We start from the raw sequence: 20602 nt of genomic DNA, 5'->3' as shown, positions 1-20602 counted from the left end.
GTTTCAGAACACAGAAGTGCGGCGCCAATATACCTCTGGCTTTGCCTTGCCACTTACAACAGCATAGAAAAGGTAAGTCAAAATGAGATAACCTTTGTATTTTATTGTATTGTGACTTAAATAAGCTATGCATGTGGGTGCCATCTTATTGGCATTTTTAAAGGACAGGCTGATACATAGTAGAAGCCATGTAGATTCAGGCACCGTACTGCTCCCTTCATGCCATATTTGCTGGGTTTCAGCAACTGCACAGGAAGTCTGTGGTCAGTCAGTGCACCAGCACTGTGAGCATAAATCTGAAGGCAAGATATCTGTTAACATATTACAGAGAGTATTTTATAGCAAATGGTTTCATGGACTGAATTCAACTTGACTAGAAGATAAAACCATTCCATTGCTTTTCTCATAGGTTACTAGAAAAAATCAGCATGTTTTTCAAATAATTTACAGTCCCAATACCCCATGGGATGAAATCTATAAGCTAGCTGCCATAAATATAATATGAAGGGCTGGGTGGACTTGTGCATCGAACCGTTATTACTTATTTTGTATGCTACTTATTTTATATACATTTATACTGTACATCACTTTGTTTAGCTCCTTATATTGTTATTTAGTTATAAGCACAATGTCTGCATGCCACATTTAAAAGGCTCACTTACTGCTCACTTGTATACATCTCCTCATTCTCTCTTGTTTAATCTTACTCCTGCCACCCTCACCCTTTAGGTCTCTATCACTCACTCTGGTCTTTCTTTTTCTTCTCCTCTTTCATCTGCCTCTCTGCCAATTCATATCATCCCTCTACTTACTAATGGGGGTCCTCTCATGCAAACAAAAATATTGCTTGTTGACAAGCTTTGTAGTTTTTTCCATGGAATGGAATGTTATGTATCCAGGAAAAGTACTTATCTAGGGAATGTATAACAGCTCCAGTGGTTAGTTGTGTATAGAAAAGATGTAGAAGAGGCAAAGCAAGCTATAACAAAGTTGTAGTTGGGTGGGGCCAAGTGATGACAGGAAAAAATTACACTTTTCACTTAGCCTAAGTAGCTCAAGGGTTGCAAACTGGATAAGTCTTAAACTTAGAAGAGTTTTTCTTGTGTTACATAGCAAAACCATTTAGAAATAAGTGTGCTAATAGTTAACTGATAAATAGTGAACTAAATCAATCTCTCTGTATGTTCCAATCTTCATTTGTATCTGAAAGAGGCTCATTATGGACAAAAGTAATTTTTTACTTACCATTCAACTGTGCTTAGCCAGCACCCTCTCTTTATGTGGCCTCTTACAGTCTTCTGAAGCATGATCCCTTACCCATCTAGAGGCTATTGGTGGATAGGTGTACTGGATGCCTTTTCTATTTTTTTTCATTGAAGACTTTTTTGGAATTTAGGCGCAGCAGGAATTTCAAAAATAAGAAGTTATTAGAAATACCTTATGCATGCATTTATATTTTATTTTTCTAACAGACTAGCAGACAGGGACTTGTAGATAATGCATCAGAGTAACATGCCCATTAGATATGCAAATGAATACCTATATAACATTAAGTTCACTGGCATTAGGGTAGGGGAAAGTGAATATCTCAATCCTCCATAGCCTAGTAAAAGTATACATTTTGTGCAATTTGATCTTTATCTGCCAATTGTGTATCCAGGAATGAAAGGAGCTTGTGTCTATATGTGTAGCCAATTGAAATCATGTTATTCATCCCATGGGCTGGCCAACTGAATGGCACAGGAAGTAGCCTTTCTGAGGTTTAACTGAGAGAACAAGGAGTTTTTATAAATAAATACATATATATATAAATATATATATATATACACACACAATATAGCAGTTATTCACATGTCTTTCTTTAGTTCTTTAGTTGTGTTATAGCCCAAAACAGACATTAGGACAATTTTTTTCCACATGATTGATGATGATGTCAGATGAAACGCACAAAAGGCTTTGTGAGATGATTTTTCAATAAAGGCTTTTTCACTTTTTGTTGGAAGTGTAATATGTCTAGCACCTCAACTTCACACCATTGTGCCCCAGGCGCCTGCCTCTTCTGTCTACCCCTAGTTTTGGTCCTGCTCTGTGCCTATCTTTTGCACTTTGCACTATTACTCACACAGCTGTATGGGAATATTGCAAAGCTGGCAGTGTGGTGGTCAAATGACTCATTAAGTGAAAGGGTTGGAGGAATAAGGCGCATAATTGTTGAGACAGTAATGGTTGGGTCAAGGAGGAGCAAAAGAGAAAGAGATTAGCCGAATGAAATGGATAAAAAAGGAACAATTATATATTCTGTATATTAGTGTCTGGTTTACAAAGATGAATTTGGTGCTATGGTTTAGCTTATGGGATTTTTTTGGAGCAGGTCATTTATAATGAAATCTTAATATGGCACAGAGATTCTAGAGAGGAAATCCTGAGAGGGGTAAAACTTGATAGTTGTTTTTACTGTATTGCTAAGGCACACTACATATAAGAATTGAAGGGCAACCTCAATCCATGTATTGTACAAAATAAAATAGTAATCTTTGATTACCTATGCTTCCCCAAACGTGGTGTTCTGTTTACATGCAGTGGTCCCCTTTGCTGAACTGAGGTATATTTCAAAGAAAATGTATCAAAAACAGGCTGGAGTTGCAGTTCTGCTCTGTTCTGACTAGCTTTAGCCAATGTTTTCCTTTCTGTAGGGCTGCAATAGAACAGCACCAGATTCTGTATTATGATGCAGCTTAAACATTGGTGTCTTATACAGGATAACTTCAAGCTACAAAATTCTATATAAAATGAATTTAGTCATGTTTCTTTAGTTAAACATGAAATACAAAATGCAGCTGAGGATGGTTGAGCAGAGTTACATAGTAAGCGCGTTTTGTAAACACTTACATAGTGTCCAAAACGGAAGTGAGTTTTAGACAAAGTAGTGAGTCAAAGAAAGCAGAAGTAGCCAAGAGGAAATGCAAGAAGTTCCTATAACAGGATACAAGGGTTTCAGAACCAAACCTAGCTGCAATACTACTGCTATAATTTTATCTTTTCAATCCTGAGAATGGCTTGTTACATTTGGTGTGCCAATCAACCTGTCAGTCCTATTTAAACTACACCTCCCTGGTTAAGAATGCTTGGATTTGCCCCTAAGCATAAGGTATCTGGCTGGTATTTTATCGTTAATAGGGAACAACAATAACTGGAATATAACTTTTTATCAACAAAAGTAACAGGCTTGCTGTCTTTCCTTTTAAAGTGATACTGACACCAGAAATTAATCTTTTTTACATCTGTCATAACATTGTCTTTGCATGAGCTTTATAATTTTACCATAAACGTATTTCCTGAGGCTTTTACATTACTTATCTGATCCCCCATGTTCCTCTGTAAGGGGGCTGCCATATTTGTGCAGCAGTGGTCCGTTAGCACTAGAAGCTGTAACTGACAGGCTGAGAAGGGACAGTCAGGTTGGCAAAACAGTCAGGTTTAGGAACTTTAAGTAACAATTACTCACAAAACCAGCCCTATCAGTGGAAAATGATCAACATGACATATAGGTAACTTTTTATGTAGATTCATATTTTAAAAAGTAGTTTTTTCGTGTCAGTATCACTTTAAGAATAAATGTGGGTGGCTCCTGAATAAGTTAGAGACCTACCTACCTACTATGATGTCACTGAGTACCAATTATGGGTGTCTAATACGAGGCAGAAGGCTCCTACTGTGGATAGACTACATGCAGCCCTCACTGATATAAATATAAATTCATTCACATAAAATTAAGCCTCACTAATTTAGAAAAATAAGTCAGAACAAGCAAAGTTTTGTTAGGAAATAAAGAGAAATAAGTGAAGTAAAATCTTCTCACACTGAAACAGTATGTTGTGAAATGTAAATCTGAACTTCCTCAAACCATGAGACAGACATGGAACAACTTATCCACAGCAGGCAGTAGAACATAGAACCCTGCATATATATCCCTTGTTCTTATTGTTATATTAACTGATGGCATTATAATCAGATATAAATATATTGATAAATATATTGATCTTTTGTAATGGCAGCCTTTACCTATTCGTATGATAGAATGTGACAGAGATGCACTTAGTAATTGCTGGAAACATTAAATAATATGCCTCATTGCTGACAGGTTGGATTGACTAATAACACAAGATGGCAGCACCCAGACAAGTCACTGAAGAAGAGATGGAAGAGCTAAGGGAAGCCTTCCATAAAATTGGTACGTATATTGGTTTATAATTATCAAGCAATAATTATCCCCTTTTTCTGCTGTTTTCTGTAACTTAACACCGACATTAAATCCAATAAAATATTAGTTCTTTCTGTATTAAAACCTTGTCTTTAATTTTTACTGAAAACATGCTAAATGTTTACCTAGCCCTATCATGCTGACATTAATTTCTCTTCTCTGTCTTATTAAATACTACCTAAGGCATGCATTCCCATTAGAGTCACAGTGTATATTGCATGACAGATGTGCTAGCTTCCAGTATAAGGTACTGAGGAAGCAGACATCATGTATTACAGGTCATTTACTACTCTGGGCAAAAAAAAAACAAGTGCAAAGTGCCATGTGTTTGCCAAGTTGCACCCTGTTGCAAGGTAAACCTTTAAGTTATGTTAATCATGTTTTACTGATAGGGCTGCTTTTGTAAGTAATTGTTACTTGAAGTTCCTAAACCTGTTTGCCAACCTGACCGTCCCTTCTCAGCCTGTTAGTTATAGCTTCTAATGCTAACGGCCTACTGCTGCACAAATATGGCACCCCTCTCATAGAGGGACATGGGGGATCAGATAGGTAATGTAAAAGTATCAGGCAAATACTTTTATGGCAAAAATATAAGTAGCATGCAAAGACAGTGTTATAATAGATGTAAAAAAAGGTTTCATTTCTGATGTCAGTATCTCTTGGTGAGGGTCCAATAGGTTAGAGACCACTTGCCTCTAGTGTCCTTGTAAATTGCATATGATCTTATATACAAATTAATATATTAAAAATGTATTAATAATGATGATGCTGATGATAATTATGATAAATCCATCACTTTTACAGAAAGATCTTTATAGGAATATATAGAGAATGTATAACTATATATATATATATATTTTTTTTTTAATGTAACATGTTTCATTGTTTTGGCAACACAACAGTAGCAATAACAGCAAATAGCAAATATATCACATCAGCAAGCACATTGGAGTAGTACAGTTATAAAGCAAAAGAAGGGTTACACCCATGAGTGCAGGGCATATACTGTACGTGTCTTCTCCAAGTGCTACCATAAAACAGTGGTTGCTGGTGTCATAAGAGTTAGTAGTCTCCAGAAGTGAGTTGCACTAACAGGCTTCTGACTAAATTGACCATAGTGTGTGTGAATGTAATAAGGGCCTTAGATTGTAAGCTCCCCTGAGGCAGTGAATGATGAATACACTAAAGCACTGCCAAAATGTGTCAATGCTATAGAAATAATGAAAATAATAATAAATATATTTCTACAATTTCTGCCTTTTGCTTATATATCCATTGGGTATGTTCTGCTTTTTGTATGTACATGTATCATTGTGATTACCAGCAGGGCAGCAGACATTACAACTCTTTAGGCTCTTTCCTTACATTAACTAACATCATATTTTTCAGATGCTGATGGAAATGGTTTCATAAGCCTCAATGAACTGAATGACTTGTTTAAAGCTGCTAATTTGCCTCTCCCTGGCTATAGACTGCGGGAAATCATCCAGGACTTTATGGAAACAGGTGATTCAAACAAGGACGGGAAGATTAGTTTCGATGAATTTACCACAGTAAGTTGACAAAGACTTTAAGTATACTGTCTGTATAAGGGTAACTTTAATTCGTCTTAAGGTGGCCATACACGTTCAGATTTTAGTCTTCTTTCAATGTACGTTTGGATATTGTTCATAAGTTTAAATGCAACAATCTAAAACTAACATTCAGACTGAAATTGTAGGATAAACCCAATCGCCATGCTACAAAAATTATATATATATATAATTATATTATAATATGGAGCCCACACATGGGCCAAAAACTATGTTACGTACGATTATACGTAAGCTTTAGCTTTAAACTTAGAAATGTGTACAGGTATGGGACCTGGTATCCAGAATGGTCGGGACCTGGTATCCAGAATGGTCGGGACCTGGGGTTTTCCAGATAAGGGATCTTTCCACAATTTGGATCTCCATAACTTAAGTCTGCTAAAAATATTTTAAATATAGAACAAACCCAATAGGATTGTTTTGCCCCCAATAAGGATTAATTATATCTTAGTTGGGATCAAGTACAAGGTTCTGTTTTATTATTACAGAGAAAAAGGAAATCATTTTAGAACATTAAAATTATTTGCTTATAATGAAGTCTATGGGACATAGACTTTACGTAATTCTGAACTTTCTGGATAACGGGTTTCCGGATAAGGAATCCCATACCTGTACTAAACAAATGTCTTCGTTTAAAAGGATGACACCAATTTTTGTTATTCTTCTCTATGGAAAGTTAAACAGTTTAGAACTTTTCATCCTTACCTGCACTTTGTAAATGACCCCTTATATGTTTTGGCCATACACAGCGGCGTTTATATTTAGTAGGAGCTACAAAATGTAAACAGGAATTCTGAACTGTGAGCACCACTTTTTGCAGTGTCCTTCCTAATTCAGATAATATTGATGCTACAAAAGTGTCCTACAATAAGCACATTTAATTTCTTATTAAAAAATCATGGCACCCTGTCCTATCCTGCACATCACTCACCATCTACTGCCTAGTCTCTTGAGACTGAGTGAAGAAGACTTAAGTAGTCTAGTTATTTTGGTACATTTACAGTCAAAAACCATTATGTTATTTTGTTATGTTTAGGTTTTTCATAACCTTAAAAGTTCTGATGTTGCCAAGACATTTAGAAAGGCTATAAACAAGAAAGAAGGAATTTGTGCCATTGGTGGTACCTCGGAACAGTCAAGTGCTGGCACTCAACATTCTTACTCGGGTAAGGTAGTACTGAATTTCGCTGGCTGCAATACTTTGAGCTAAAGAATTCCTGAGCAATTTGGCCACTGCAAATTGGGCAAAGTACAATGGGTTTCCAGCACACTTGTAAGAAGTTTATCAGAGGGGTGCACGCAGCATCATATTCACCTCCACATACCTTCAGACTTCAATATATCGGAATAACAGCACTCCCATTTTCATTTTTATAAAACCGCCTTTATTTTACATATGGCACAGACACAGCAACGTTTCGGACCTCCTGGTCCTTTCTCAAGCTAACAAAGAATCTGCAAATTGGCCTAAAAAATTGCATCCACTAGTTACAAGCTATGCAGCAACTTGAGTGCTGAACTTGTATCTACAGTATATTGTTCACAAGCCATTCTAGGCATTATGCAGGTGGACCTAGACGTACAGCTGATTTTGAGAGTGTAAATAGGGTCCTCTGTCTTCCAGCTGAATATAATACAGAGTTACTACACATAAGGGCTCATTGATCCTCATTAGATGCAGCCCTAGACAATAAAATGGGTGTCAGTCTGACATATCTATATCTAATTATAATACTACAGTATATATTCTAGATTTCTAATATTAGATATAAATACTGTGATTAGGGCTTCACAATGGATTATTTCTGTGAATGCATGGCAATCTTAAGGGCTAAAACAAACGTTAATAATTATGCCATTTATTGTACACCAAGATACAAACCATTTTAGGCATAAAACTTTAACACAGCTGTATCAATATACCCCATGATATTTTTACGTGTCAGAATTACATCCTGAAGTTTAGGTATCGCACACCAATAAAACTCATAAGTTATACTATGATCTGTTTGCAGAGGAGGAAAACTATGCCTTTGTAAACTGGGTCAACAAAGCCTTGGAGAAAGATCAGGACTGCAAACATGTTATTCCTATGAATCCAGACACCGATGATTTGTTTAAAGCTGTGGGCGATGGCATTGTACTTTGGTAAGTTACAATTCCAAGCATTCCCATAGCTTCTATGCCACAAACATGCCAAGCAGGATCCGATCTACAGTAGCTGTGACAGCATAAAGTTTCATAGGTGAATTTGGGTTTGCCTGTTACTATCAGAGTTTTTTTCAGACTGGGATTTGATCAAATCTTAACTTTTCAGAATCCTTAAAGGATAAGTAATCCTTTAAAATAAGTGAATATACAATTAATTAGAAAGCTATTCTAAGCACTTCTGCAATTTATTCATTATTTTTTTTTTAAGATTTAAAGATATTAAGAGAAAGATGTACTGTTAAAGGGGACCTGTCACCCTAAGAAATAATTACAAATTGTTTTCTATTGTGTTTATCAAGTAAAATAAACTTCACTAACACTAAATAAATTATTTTAATCTTATTTTCTTCAGCCTTGGAATTCACAATTGCAGCAAGAAGACAGCTGCCATTTTGTGGACACTGTTATTAAGCTTAGTATCTTGCCAAAATCTTGTTTCTGTGCCAGTATGGGGGGACCTGATGCTTATGTCCATGCACTGGTAACAAAATTAGATGGTGAGGAGGGAGGGGGAATGTGAGCAGTGCAGCAACATCTAAGAAGTTCTGCATTTAAAGTGAAAGTAACTGTCTGCCCCGCCTCTATGCTTAGGCATCGAGGTGGGGCCAGCAATATTTAATTGACAGCTGGGATTTTTAAATGCTTTTATAATGGGTATGGATGTGTTAATAAAAAAATGATTTTGGGTTTCATGTTTAATTTAAAAAGGACTTTTATTATGCAGCTTTTTATAACTGGGTGACAGGTCCACTTTAATATGAATTTGTTTTGTTACAACATCGCCACCTGCTGGTTAGTTTATGACTGTGATGTAATCAAAGAACTTGACAGAAGAAAGATGTTCTTCTGGTAAGGAAAGATGAAAGAGAAAAGATATCTGAAGTTTCTAATGGTTTTCCTTACCAGAAGAACATCAGATCAAGCATCTTTCTTTCTCCTGACAAGTTCCATGGCTAGTTCATATATGGAAACTGACTCTGGGCCCCTCTGAAGAGTTTTTTTGCTGGGGGGCCCGGTGCAGAGTAGTTATGCCACTGAAGGGAAACTGACAAAATATAAACATATGAGGCCTATTTATAGGAACCCATATCCTGTTTTTTGGCTACAATTAAATCAATAGATAGGAAAATGTCGGCCAAACAAAACTTTTTGAAAGTATACCATTAAATACCATGACTTGTTTTGAAAACTACACATACATTTTTAAAATATGCTGACGTCTGTATAGGCAAACTGTATATATAATTTGGTATAGATATAATTGGCATTTGCTTCTAAAATTGCATACAGTATATATACTTTTATTCTTCATTTACAGCAAAATGATAAACCTTTCTGTAGCAGAGACCATTGATGAAAGAGCTATCAACAAAAAGAAGTTAACACCTTTCACTATCCAGGTACAGATCCAGATTAAAAGAGTTTGTGAGAAACCCTGGTGCCTTGGTCACCAACTTACTAACAAGCACTAAGTTTGAGTTAACTGCAAATGTCACTCAGAGGTTCCAGGCAGCTGAAATAATTGTGGCAGTTTTTCCATAGAGGGTAATTGGTTACATTTTGGGTAATCTCTGTGCAATTTCATGCTGGTCTGTTCATGTTAGAGGGAACTTCACCTACTGTATAGATTCTGTTAGGAAAAGCACGTAATGCTCACATAAAAAGAAAGTATAAACCATAAATCCTATTATGATTACTTAACTATACAATTATTTTAGCTGTTTCACAAAACTGTGATGTTGTTTATTTTTGTGTTCAGGAAAATCTGAATTTAGCTCTGAATTCAGCCTCTGCCATTGGGTGCCATGTAGTCAACATTGGGGCTGAGGACCTGAAGGAAGGGAAGCCTCACCTGGTGCTGGGACTCCTGTGGCAAGTCATCAAGATCGGATTGTTCGCTGACATTGAGCTCAGCAGGAATGAAGGTGAAATCCTTCAGCTATTCATTTTAACCATTTGACTGCCAGTCACACAGAATCTACAGTGCTGGCAAAACATTTACAGAGTGCCAGCAGCTTATATTCTAAATGGCCACATTTTATTGTGGAAAAACATGTTGCTAGCCAATGCATGAAGCTGAAGGGAAACTTTAAATATAATATACTTATTTCTGTGATCGCTTCTGGTAGTATGCACAAATAAATATGTACACGGCATAGTATGGTGGTTATCATTTCCTAAAATGATATAATTTTAAAAGGGCTGCTAATGGCTCAAAATTCTGCACCAATGTAAACAACAGGTTTTAGAATGGATCATGGACCAGTGTTATAGGACACCGTTTTCTAAACATAGCTTGAATCGCAGCCATACCAGATCTGCTATATGAATAGGGAGAGCAAATAAAACTTTTAAAATACATTGTATAAGTAAAACTTTTTTCTCTCATTAAAGGAAAAGTATACCCCCTGAACATATATTACAATGAAAATATATTACAAAAAACAGCCCATATGTAAAACACTATTTCATATAAAAACATTTACTTTAAAAATTTAAAAGTATTAAGGGCTGCCCCTGTGATGCAAGGACATCAGCCAATAAATGAAAAAAGTTCTATCTTTTGCTCCCACACTACTTCCTGTTACAGTTAGAGCTGCTTTATTTCCTGTCAGCTGATCTCTGAGGGAGCACACAGCCCATCATAAAATGGTGGCTCATGGTAAAAGATGTAAAAGGCCAATATTTACTGATATGTATATGCCAGTTTGGTTCGATTCTTAACTTATTATGATACCATTTATCTGTTGGTTGAAGTTGAGACCAGTGCAGTTTTCTCCTAACAGGAGTGCTTGCCATGGGTTTCAAGCAAATGACTACAATCACTGGGGGTGCCAACATTTGGTACCACCCTGTGATTTAGCCTTTCCTTCCTTTAAATAAACATTATCCTTTTTATTAAGCCCCAGAAAGTTATTTTTTATTATTGTATCCCTTTAAATGCTATTTAGTGATAAGCCACCTAAATTAAGGCAGAAAGTGGGATATTTGCTACTCATCTTCTCCATACCAGGACTGTCAGTGTCAGAATTTACTCTTACTTTACTCTGTACTCTATACTTATTTGATATATTCTGCCATATGCAGCTTTAATTGCCCTCCTGAAGGATGGAGAGAGCCTGGAGGACCTAATGAAGCTTTCCCCAGAAGAACTGCTGTTGCGATGGGCCAACTACCATCTGGAGAATGCAGGCTGTAACAAAATCAACAACTTCAGCTCAGACATCAAGGTGGGCCTGAGAATATGCTTAAAGCATATAAGTGGGCACAATAGGGAAGGTTTCTCATGGCTCTTGTAGCTGTATCACTTCAAGTCATGTGCTCTCCATTGCATGTCCTAAGTAGTTAATACCTTGGGCTTCAATATACAATGTAACTGTCAGTGAATCTTATACTCTTATTTATATTACATAATATAGGGCTATTCATACCTGGTTACACAGTCAAAACAAGGCTGTCTTGATTATTTAACTAGAAAATAAATACAAAAATAAAAAACTCATAAATACATAAATAAAAAAAGAGCAGAAATTAAGAAATGTGATATAAGATGTGTGTAACTGCTACATTGCATTTATAAAAAGTGTTAAAACTGGTTACACACTACAAAAATCTTAATGGGACATATAGGGGCCCATTTACTTACTCACGAACGCGCCGAATGCGTCCGATTGCGTTTTTTTCGTAATGATCGGTATTTCGCGATTTTTTCGGAAAATTATCGCGTCTTTTTCGTTAACAATACGATTTTTGCGGAAAAACGCGAGTTTTTCGTTGCCATTCCGAAAGTTGCGATTTCTTCGTAGCGTTAAAACTTGCGCAAAAAGTTGCGATTTTTTCGTAGTGTTAAAACTTGCGCAAAACGTCGCGCCTTTTAAGTTTTAACGCTACGAAAAAAGCGCAACTTTTCGCGCAAGTTTTAACGCTACGAAAAAATCGCAACTTTCGGAATGGCTACGAAAAACTCGCGTTTTTTCGCGCAAATCGTATTGGTAACGAAAAAGTCGCAATAATTTCCGAAAAGTCGTAAAGGCGCCGAAAAAATCGCAAAAAATACGAAAAAGTCGCAAAATGTTCGTTTTCCAATCGGAATTTTTCCAATTCGGATTCGAATTCGTGGGTTAGTAAATCAGCCCCATACTGTATGTGCTTTGTAAATTCACATCCAAGGATAATTGAAAATGTATTTTCAAAGACATAGCAACCTTCTATTGAACTAACTGAGCCCTTACAGAGAATTCTGGTTTTGGTGATGCTGGGGTGCCAGCTGAATGAGCTCAGGGCATGAAATGGAAAATGAACTTTAATAGCTTCAGAGTTCAAAAGGGAAACGTCATTTGAAAATAATGAAAAGTTTTTGATATAAGACACTGTTCTTCAAATAACTTGGCTTTTTGTTCAGCAGCTCTCTAGTTTTGGAATTTCAGCAGTTATCTGGTTGCTAGGGTCCAAATTTCCCTAGCAACCAGTCATTGATTTGATTCAGAGACTGAAATATGAATATGAGTAATACAAAGTAGCAATAACAATAAAATTGTAGTCTTATGGAGAATTTTTCCTTGATGTCTAGGTCAGTGACCCCCATTTAAAAGCTGGAAAGAGTCAAAAGAAGAAGGCAGATACTTAAAAAACTATAAAGAAAAAATGAAGGCCAATTGGAAAATTGCTTGGATTTAGCCATTCTATAAGTTTAACTTAAGTTAACTTAAAGGTGAACAACACCTTTAATGAAAAAACAATAATAAAGCACAGCAGAGATACTTCACTTTATTGAATGAGCTGGGGCCACAGGGGTATATCACGATTAGGAATATTAATCATATATTTTTTTTCCTTTCATTGCAGGACTCTAAAGCATATTACCATTTGCTTAACCAAGTAGCTCCAAAGGGGGATGAAGAAGGCATTCCTGCTATTGACATCGACATGACTGGATTAAGGGTAAGAGTTAAACTCGTCTAGGTGTACTTTACTCATAGTAGTAATTAATAATACAAAATGGCAATGCAATGGTATTGGAGGGTATAATATAACGTTGGTGTGGTGAAACTAATTCTGACAACTTGACACAGGTGATAAATGTGTCGGTTTCTTAAAAATGTTCAAGACTGCCATGGAATCTTGATAAATTGTAAATTAATTGAACGCCTAGGAATCCCTATGGGTTCCCTACTTTGAACTGCAATAAACTCTGCACTTATATATGAAAACAAGTCATCTATGTTACTTTTTTTACCAATTTTTCTGTAGGAAAAAGAAGACTTGAAGCGGGCAGAATGCATGTTACTGCAAACTGAGAAACTAGGTTGCCGCCAGTTTGTTACAGCCACGGATGTTGTGCGCGGAAATCCAAAGCTAAATTTGGCCTTTATTGCTAACCTTTTTAACAAATATCCTGCCCTACATAAACCAGAAAACCAAGACATTGATTGGAGCTCTATTGAAGGTATAAAAAAAGGGAAATTGCTGCTGGAACATTTGATAAAAAAAAAAGTTGCAATAGTGCAGCTTTATTTGTATTGTATGGGTGTCCTGATACAAACCTTCCAATCGTCTCAGTGTCTGGAATATTCTTGAATAGCAGCATTTTGTAGTCAAAACGAAAAACAGCACTGATAACTATTCTGGGGGAAAAAATAATGCAGCCTTCTTATTTATTGGCGTATAGACATAGGTACAAACATTTTAAGGGGCTCATTCACAATCCTGAATGCTTGATCCAAAATGTGCAAAGCCTGGCAGAAAGTGGGTAGGGTTGGGTGAATCCAAATTGTGGTGGAGGTAACTAACATGGAATGAGGAAACATGGTCTAAAATATTGCTGTTTTTGAATCTGGAATGTTGGGTGGAATGTGGATGTGAATTTTTTCACAATATTTTCTAATTTTGCTGAAAACAAGGTGAAACAAGAGAAGAAAGGACTTTCCGAAACTGGATGAATTCTTTGGGAGTTAATCCACGAGTAAATCACTTGTATAGGTAAGCAGTCAGTAATAAAAAGTTGGGGATATTTGTGTATTTGGGAATAGAAGTTATAATTTAACATTTTGCTTTTGATAACGCTTAGCCCTGTTGTCTCCAGACTAATTCTTACTAGTGTATGGGCTAACATTACTTCTAAATCTTTCTTTATTTGTAAATGTATTTGATCTTCTTTTTGTAGCATCCAATCTAAACCTGTGCTGTTTTTTATTTAGTGACCTGTCAGATGCCCTTGTCATATTCCAGTTGTATGAAAAGATTAAGGTTCCAGTGGACTGGAACAGAGTCAACAAACCACCCTACTCTAAACTGGGAGAAAACATGAAAAAGGTACCATATTTTGTTGATTTCATGCCTTTATGACAGCCAAAATACCGGTATTCATAGGCTAAACCCAAATCGCTTTTCACATAGTTTATTACTGAGGTCATTCTGCATATAGATTTTAATATTAGTGACTAAAGGCCTAGCTAGCTTTCCATGACATATAATGAATAACTGGACCTGTGTCATTTCATTCTCACATATTTTGCACAGTAGGATACCTATTTAGATATTACAAACTGGACATTTCAAGAATGTTAGTAATACTTCAGGGTCATGCTAAACACCTGCCCTGTCTACAAGTGACCTGCCCCAGATATTACTAGGACTCTGGGCAGCCTTTCACTTGAGAATCTGCACTTAAAAGTTATTATAATGATGTATTTCCTCCAAAATAATTATCAAACTACTGCACATACCTAAAGTATAATAACAATTTTGCCTAAAAGTTTCTTAAGCCCATAGTGAAACAATGTATTTTAGCTCATCTTATGATTGGTTGTTTTTTAATACTTGAACCTGCTTAAACATAGTCAATGATAGGCTACTTACCCCCCAAGTTGTTGTAAATGAACACAGGCTGAGCATGAATCTGCCTACTGTATATCTGCAATAAATCAATAATTTAAATAAAAAAGTACATAATAAAATGAAATGTAAAATAATAAAGAATAATAGTTACTGATAATAATTGCACTTATTTTGCACAGATTGAGAACTGCAATTATGCTGTTGATTTGGGAAAGAACAAGGCAAAATTCTCACTGGTTGGCATTGCTGGGCAAGATCTGAAGGAAGGAAATCATACCCTAACATTGGCCTTACTCTGGCAGTTGATGAGAAGGTAATGATCTGTATGTGACAATTATAAGGAACACAAGAAAAAAAAAAAGGATTTCAGTAATTCATAGTATATACATTTCAAGCTGAGGAAGAGCACTGGTTGTGCTCGAAACATTGGAATTTTTTCAATAAAAACACTTTTTCTTTTGTATCAAGTCCCCGTGTGTGCGGCACTCTTTCTATATATATATATATATGTGTGTGTATCTCAAAACAGGTAGTATCACAGTCACAGGTCTTAAAGAAATTGGAAGGGGTTAAATTCAAAGGTTTACTTAGTTGAAGTTTCAGCCCCATACTAGGGCCTTTGTCAGCAGATAACAAATGGGCAAACTGACATTAAGGAAAGGATTTCTTGATGAACCTGCAATGCTGAATTTGTTATCTTTTTAGGTATACACTGAATATTCTTGAAGATATTGGAGGAGGGCAAAAGGTTAATGATGAAACAATTCTCACATGGGTGAATGAAACACTGAAAGAGGCTGAAAAATGCTCCTCCATATCCAGTTTCAAGGTAAAACATCCACTAGACGAAAGCATACGTAAGATATTGGTTCAATCCATCAAAAAAAAACTGTGCAGCATACAATATTTGTTTTGTAAAGGAGTTTTAAAAATCTTCTGATTTTAGGTTTAATTTACTGAAGTGATAGTTGCTATGTATGCTAGATTACTATGGCAAGAGTTTTTATGGATTATAAATTATAGGAAGGCATATAGCATTATTATAGCATTCTATTAATAGCTACGGTAGTTTTTGTGTTTCACGTGTGTAAACATGTTTTCAAGCTGCCACTCAGGAGGGAATTACAATGGATGGATGAAAGAATAAATATCAATAAACAAATAAAATGAAATGTTAATATACACATGGCTTTAGATACTATATTTTAGTAAATCTGTACCATTATATAGTTCTCCACAATCCCAGCTTGTCATAGTTACAGTACTATTCTTTTTAAAGGATCCTAAAATCAGCACAAGTATGCCTGTTCTAGACCTCATCGATGCAATTCAGCCGGGTTGCATCAACTATGATCTTTTGAAAACAGAAGACCTAGATGAGACCGAGAAACTCAACAACGCTAAGTATGTGCTACGTGTATATACAGTAATTCCTTAGGGGGCTTTCTAGAACCATGTTTGCATTAAAGAAAGATCACAAGCACCTTAGTATACTTGGTACACCATGTGACCTTAATAACAGGAAAGATCAAGATGCCTGGAACTCCTGACATCTTCTTCCCAGGGCAGGGGCGGGCCGAGCCAGCCGGGTGCCCTAGGCAACCCGGTCAGCCTCCGCGCCCCCTCCCCGTGTGTTTTGGCGCGCATGCGTAGTTCACAGGAGTGGGGGTGTGATGCAAAGCGATAGTTCATTGCCCACACCACGTAATGACAAGCAGCGGGGGCAATGAAAATGGAGCACAGACTAGAGGTAGGCAAGAGAGGCCCCTGCCTGGTGCCCCCCAATCGTTGCGCCCTTAAGCAGCTACCTCTTCTGCCTACCCCTAGTTCTGGCCCTGTCCCAGGGTAAATGTGAACAAGCACTGGAAGACAATAAGAATAACCCCATTATATCGTTGTGATATTATCTCTTGTTCTCCATAGTTTGCTAAATTGTTATAAACCATAATGGGAAACAATTGCCAGTGGTTTCAGGTTCTCAGAAATTTTTTGGTAGCATCGAAAGCACATTTTTCCTGGGCCCTTAGAAGAGGGGCTCCTGGTGGTAAAAATAACCAGCCAGTAAAAATGACCAACCTGCAGCCCTCCATCTTGAATTCTATATTTATTTTGCCTTTTCTCTCTCTCTGTCTCTGGGCCTGATCCTTATATTTACTGAAATGAAACCAAATAAATGTATACATAGGGTGACACATGCTGGGCTGTTTAAGAACCTTGGATATGACAGCAGGATGTTTACATAATAAAACAATAAAGATAATATGGAATCTAGCTGTAAATTTTACTGATCATAAAAAAACATGCCACCTAATGAATAGAGTTGTAATACAATACTAAGTGCAATGATCTTTTTCCTCACCACACAGATATGCTATTTCCATGGCAAGGAAAGTAGGGGCCAGGGTTTACGCCCTTCCGGACGATCTGGTGGAAGTGAAACCGAAGATGGTCATGACAGTCTTTGCTTGCCTTATGGGACGTGGACTAAAAGTTTAAAAAGCTGGAAAATCGTGACTCCTACAAACCTTTCTGTGCACTCACATTGTAAAGAATGTGTTTTTTTTAATTCCAAAATTTGCTATTCAGTATTCCATAACTGGAATAAAGCCAGGTTGCATATTAAACCGAACCAAGGATATCCTGTGTTACCAACAATGTTATGCCTTATTGAAAGTTTGCATAAATGTTCTATTCCAGTTATTACTTGTGTAAGAATTTGATAGCTAGAAGTTGCTTAGCTCTGCCTAAAAGCTATTTTTAAGTAGTGTTTATCTTTGTTTTGTTTTTGGTTTTGGGCAAAACTCAATAAAGACATTCTGTATGCTAGATTACTATGGCAAGAGCACCTATGGAACTCGTACATACATTGAATGGTTATAATAATGCATCTGAGCCAATAAAGGAGCCCCAGCTGTTACATTTGAGCTAAAAGTAATTATATGCACACAATAAACTAAGCCTTCAGATGTTACTGTCTTTTAATGGGGAAAAATCGGAAGAAAAATAAATGTATTTTTCCATTTTCACTAAATAGTAAAAAAGTGAAAAGTAGAGCATTTTGTATCAAAGGCTAAACTATTTGTGTTATTAAAAAAACAAAATGCATTTGCATAATGTAGTTTACAAGCTTGTGGGCATCAGAGTATACACAATATTTTAGTATCTTTTAATGGGCTCTATTACTAATGAAGGATGATATTAAGTTGCATAGACTTTCAGTTTCTTCATTTAATCAGGAAAAATACAAAAATAAATTTCTCATCAAGTTCTGAAACATTAGAGTGCCAGTGTGATTTTTTTTTTTTTGCCTTCCTGTTGCTATTCTCTTTGACACATTGAAGCAAAATAATATTTTGTGCCATTACGTACAACTAGTAAAGCTATTATTGTCTTGTAAATTGTTAAAATGTTTTAATTGTTTTCAGCAGGTCTAGTTACCTATAGCATAGTTGTTGCTTCCAAATAGGTAACCAGTAAATAGTCCTTATTGTAGCTATGGCTTAATGGACTTAGTAAAAATTGTCTTTGCATTATTAATTACTTTGCATTATGATTCCCCATAACATTTATCTGATTGGTGTTTATCTTTTCAAGTAGCTGGGTAATTATCTATTATATAGCTTCATAATTACTTAGTTGACTTACAGTAGGTTGAAAAAAGACAAAAATCTTTCAACCCCCAAAAGAGCCTAGAACATATGCAGAATAGAATCAGCCATCACAACATCACCAAGCAGGTTATTCCAGAACCTCACTGCCCTTGCCATAAAAGAATCATGTGTGCTGCTTCAAATGAAAGTTCAGTCTCTTAAGTCTAAAGGGTGTTTTCTTTATCTGGTTCTTTTGACTGGAAAACAGATCCCCAACTGTCCATAATGCCCTGTAATGTACTTGTAAAGAGTAATCATGTCTCCTTGCAATTGCATTTTCTCCAGAGAAAACAGCCCCAACCTTGATTGTTTTTCTCATAATATCCTTCTTAAGGACTGGGGCCCAAAACAGCACTGCAAACTGAAGGCAAGGCTTTATCAGGGATATAAAGAGGCAAAATTATGTTTTTATACCTCAAGTTAATGCCATTTTTTAATGCAAAACAGCATTGTGTTTGCTTTAGTAGCCACTGACTGACACTGCCTAGAGTTACACAGCTTGTTATCCAAAAAAATCCCCACACCCTATATTTAATGTATAACTAGCATTTGTTATTCCTACAGAAATGCATAACCGCACATGTATCAACATTGAACCTTGCTAATTTGCTGCCAGTTTTACAATTTAGTCAATTTGGTCCAATGTGTATGGTTAATTAATGAGAGCAGTCAGTTTAGTCTAATTTTGATCGACAGAGGTTACTATATTTTTGTATGAACAACTGGTTTAGTACTGATTTCTGATGTACCTGCCTCTCTGCAGGTGTGCATAATAGATTATTTTTGTAAATGCTACCCTCATGAAATTAAAGACAAGCATCAAAATACATTATTAAAATAAAAATATATAAGCTGTGTTTGGAGCATATCAGATATTGTTTTTTGCACCCACCAGGGCCCTGGTACAATATACTCCTGCTCTCAGTGTGTGGCATAAGTAATGCCTTCTATGTTTATGGACTCTTATGGAATCTCTAGCCCACATTGGTGGCATGTACAGTGAGCCTCAGCTGCTGGGCGGCCACAGCTCTATACTTATAAAACAATTGTAAATTGTATATTGATACTCAAGGAGATTATTGTTGCCTACAGTAACAAGCATAAAATGTTTCTACCATTACATTTCCCAGAAAAAGTAAAATATCAAAGGGTGTGTGTTGATTATATCATTCAAAGCGTTACACTTGCTACCTGTATTTTTCCATGCAGGAGATAAAGTTAAAGCTACACTAGCAATTTTCATTTATCTCTTTAAACATAAAAAAGACACAAAACCACGGGTAAACATGCCTTTTATTAGCTATGAAACAGTGGGTGGTATTCACAGAGTAAAGCAAATACATTTGTCTCTTAAGTAATTACTGCAGTCCAGATGGGATGTGGCTGATCGATGGGAGGAATATACACAGTCTCACTTGTTTGTTAGGCAAGAAATAGGCATCAGTCACAGAGGAGCCAGGTAAGAATCAAACATTTCTGTTTTTCCAAACATTAAATTAGTTCCTATAATAGTTTTAATCACTTTATCACTTCATGTGTATGAAATGAGTGTGATATACTTATTTATTTGTATAATATATGTAATAAGTATGGCAAATTATCATCAGGCCACATAATAATGCACTTATATACAGGTATGGGAGCCGGTATCCAGATTGCTTGGGACCTGGTGTTTTTTGGATAAGGGGTTTTTCCGTAATATGGAGGTCCATTCTTTTAGTCTGATAAAAAAAATCATATAAACAATAATTAAACCTAAAAGAGATTAATTATATCTTAGTTTGGATCAAGTACAAGGTTCTGTTTTATTATTACAAAGAAAAAAGATATAAGTTTTACAATTTTGAATTATTTTATTATTATTATTTTGTCTGGATAATGGATCCCATACCTGTATCTGATTTATATCTGGTCTTACGGAATGTAATTTCATATCCAGACAATAATAAGAATGAAAAATCAAAAGTGCAGAAAACCTTTTTTTTGTTTGCATAGTAACAGAAAATGTAACATTGAGAAACGTTACAAAAATTGTCAGTAGCGTTAAACTT

The 20602-nt window shown here is 36.0% G+C and overlaps 1 protein-coding gene across 1 annotated transcript; it reads left to right on the top strand.

The window, feature by feature from the left end:
• On the top strand, nucleotides 1–18175 carry lcp1 (lymphocyte cytosolic protein 1 (L-plastin)). The gene is given in 16 exon segments (NM_001015721.1): nucleotides 1–72; nucleotides 4142–4231; nucleotides 5651–5814; nucleotides 6890–7019; nucleotides 7869–8001; nucleotides 9383–9464; nucleotides 9824–9989; nucleotides 11152–11294; nucleotides 12910–13005; nucleotides 13315–13510; nucleotides 13965–14043; nucleotides 14262–14376; nucleotides 15081–15214; nucleotides 15607–15730; nucleotides 16181–16305; nucleotides 17268–18175. Coding segments are annotated over 15 exon segments (1884 nt in total). The 5' UTR covers nucleotides 1–72; nucleotides 4142–4164; the 3' UTR covers nucleotides 17398–18175.
• Nucleotides 18176–20602: the final 2427 nt, after the last annotated feature.

Source organism: Xenopus tropicalis, chromosome 2, assembly GCF_000004195.4.
Source record: "Xenopus tropicalis strain Nigerian chromosome 2, UCB_Xtro_10.0, whole genome shotgun sequence".
NCBI lineage: Eukaryota > Metazoa > Chordata > Amphibia > Anura > Pipidae > Xenopus > Xenopus tropicalis.
The sequence above is the reverse complement of the archived record's forward strand: the minus strand, read 5'-3'. Positions and strand labels throughout refer to the sequence as shown.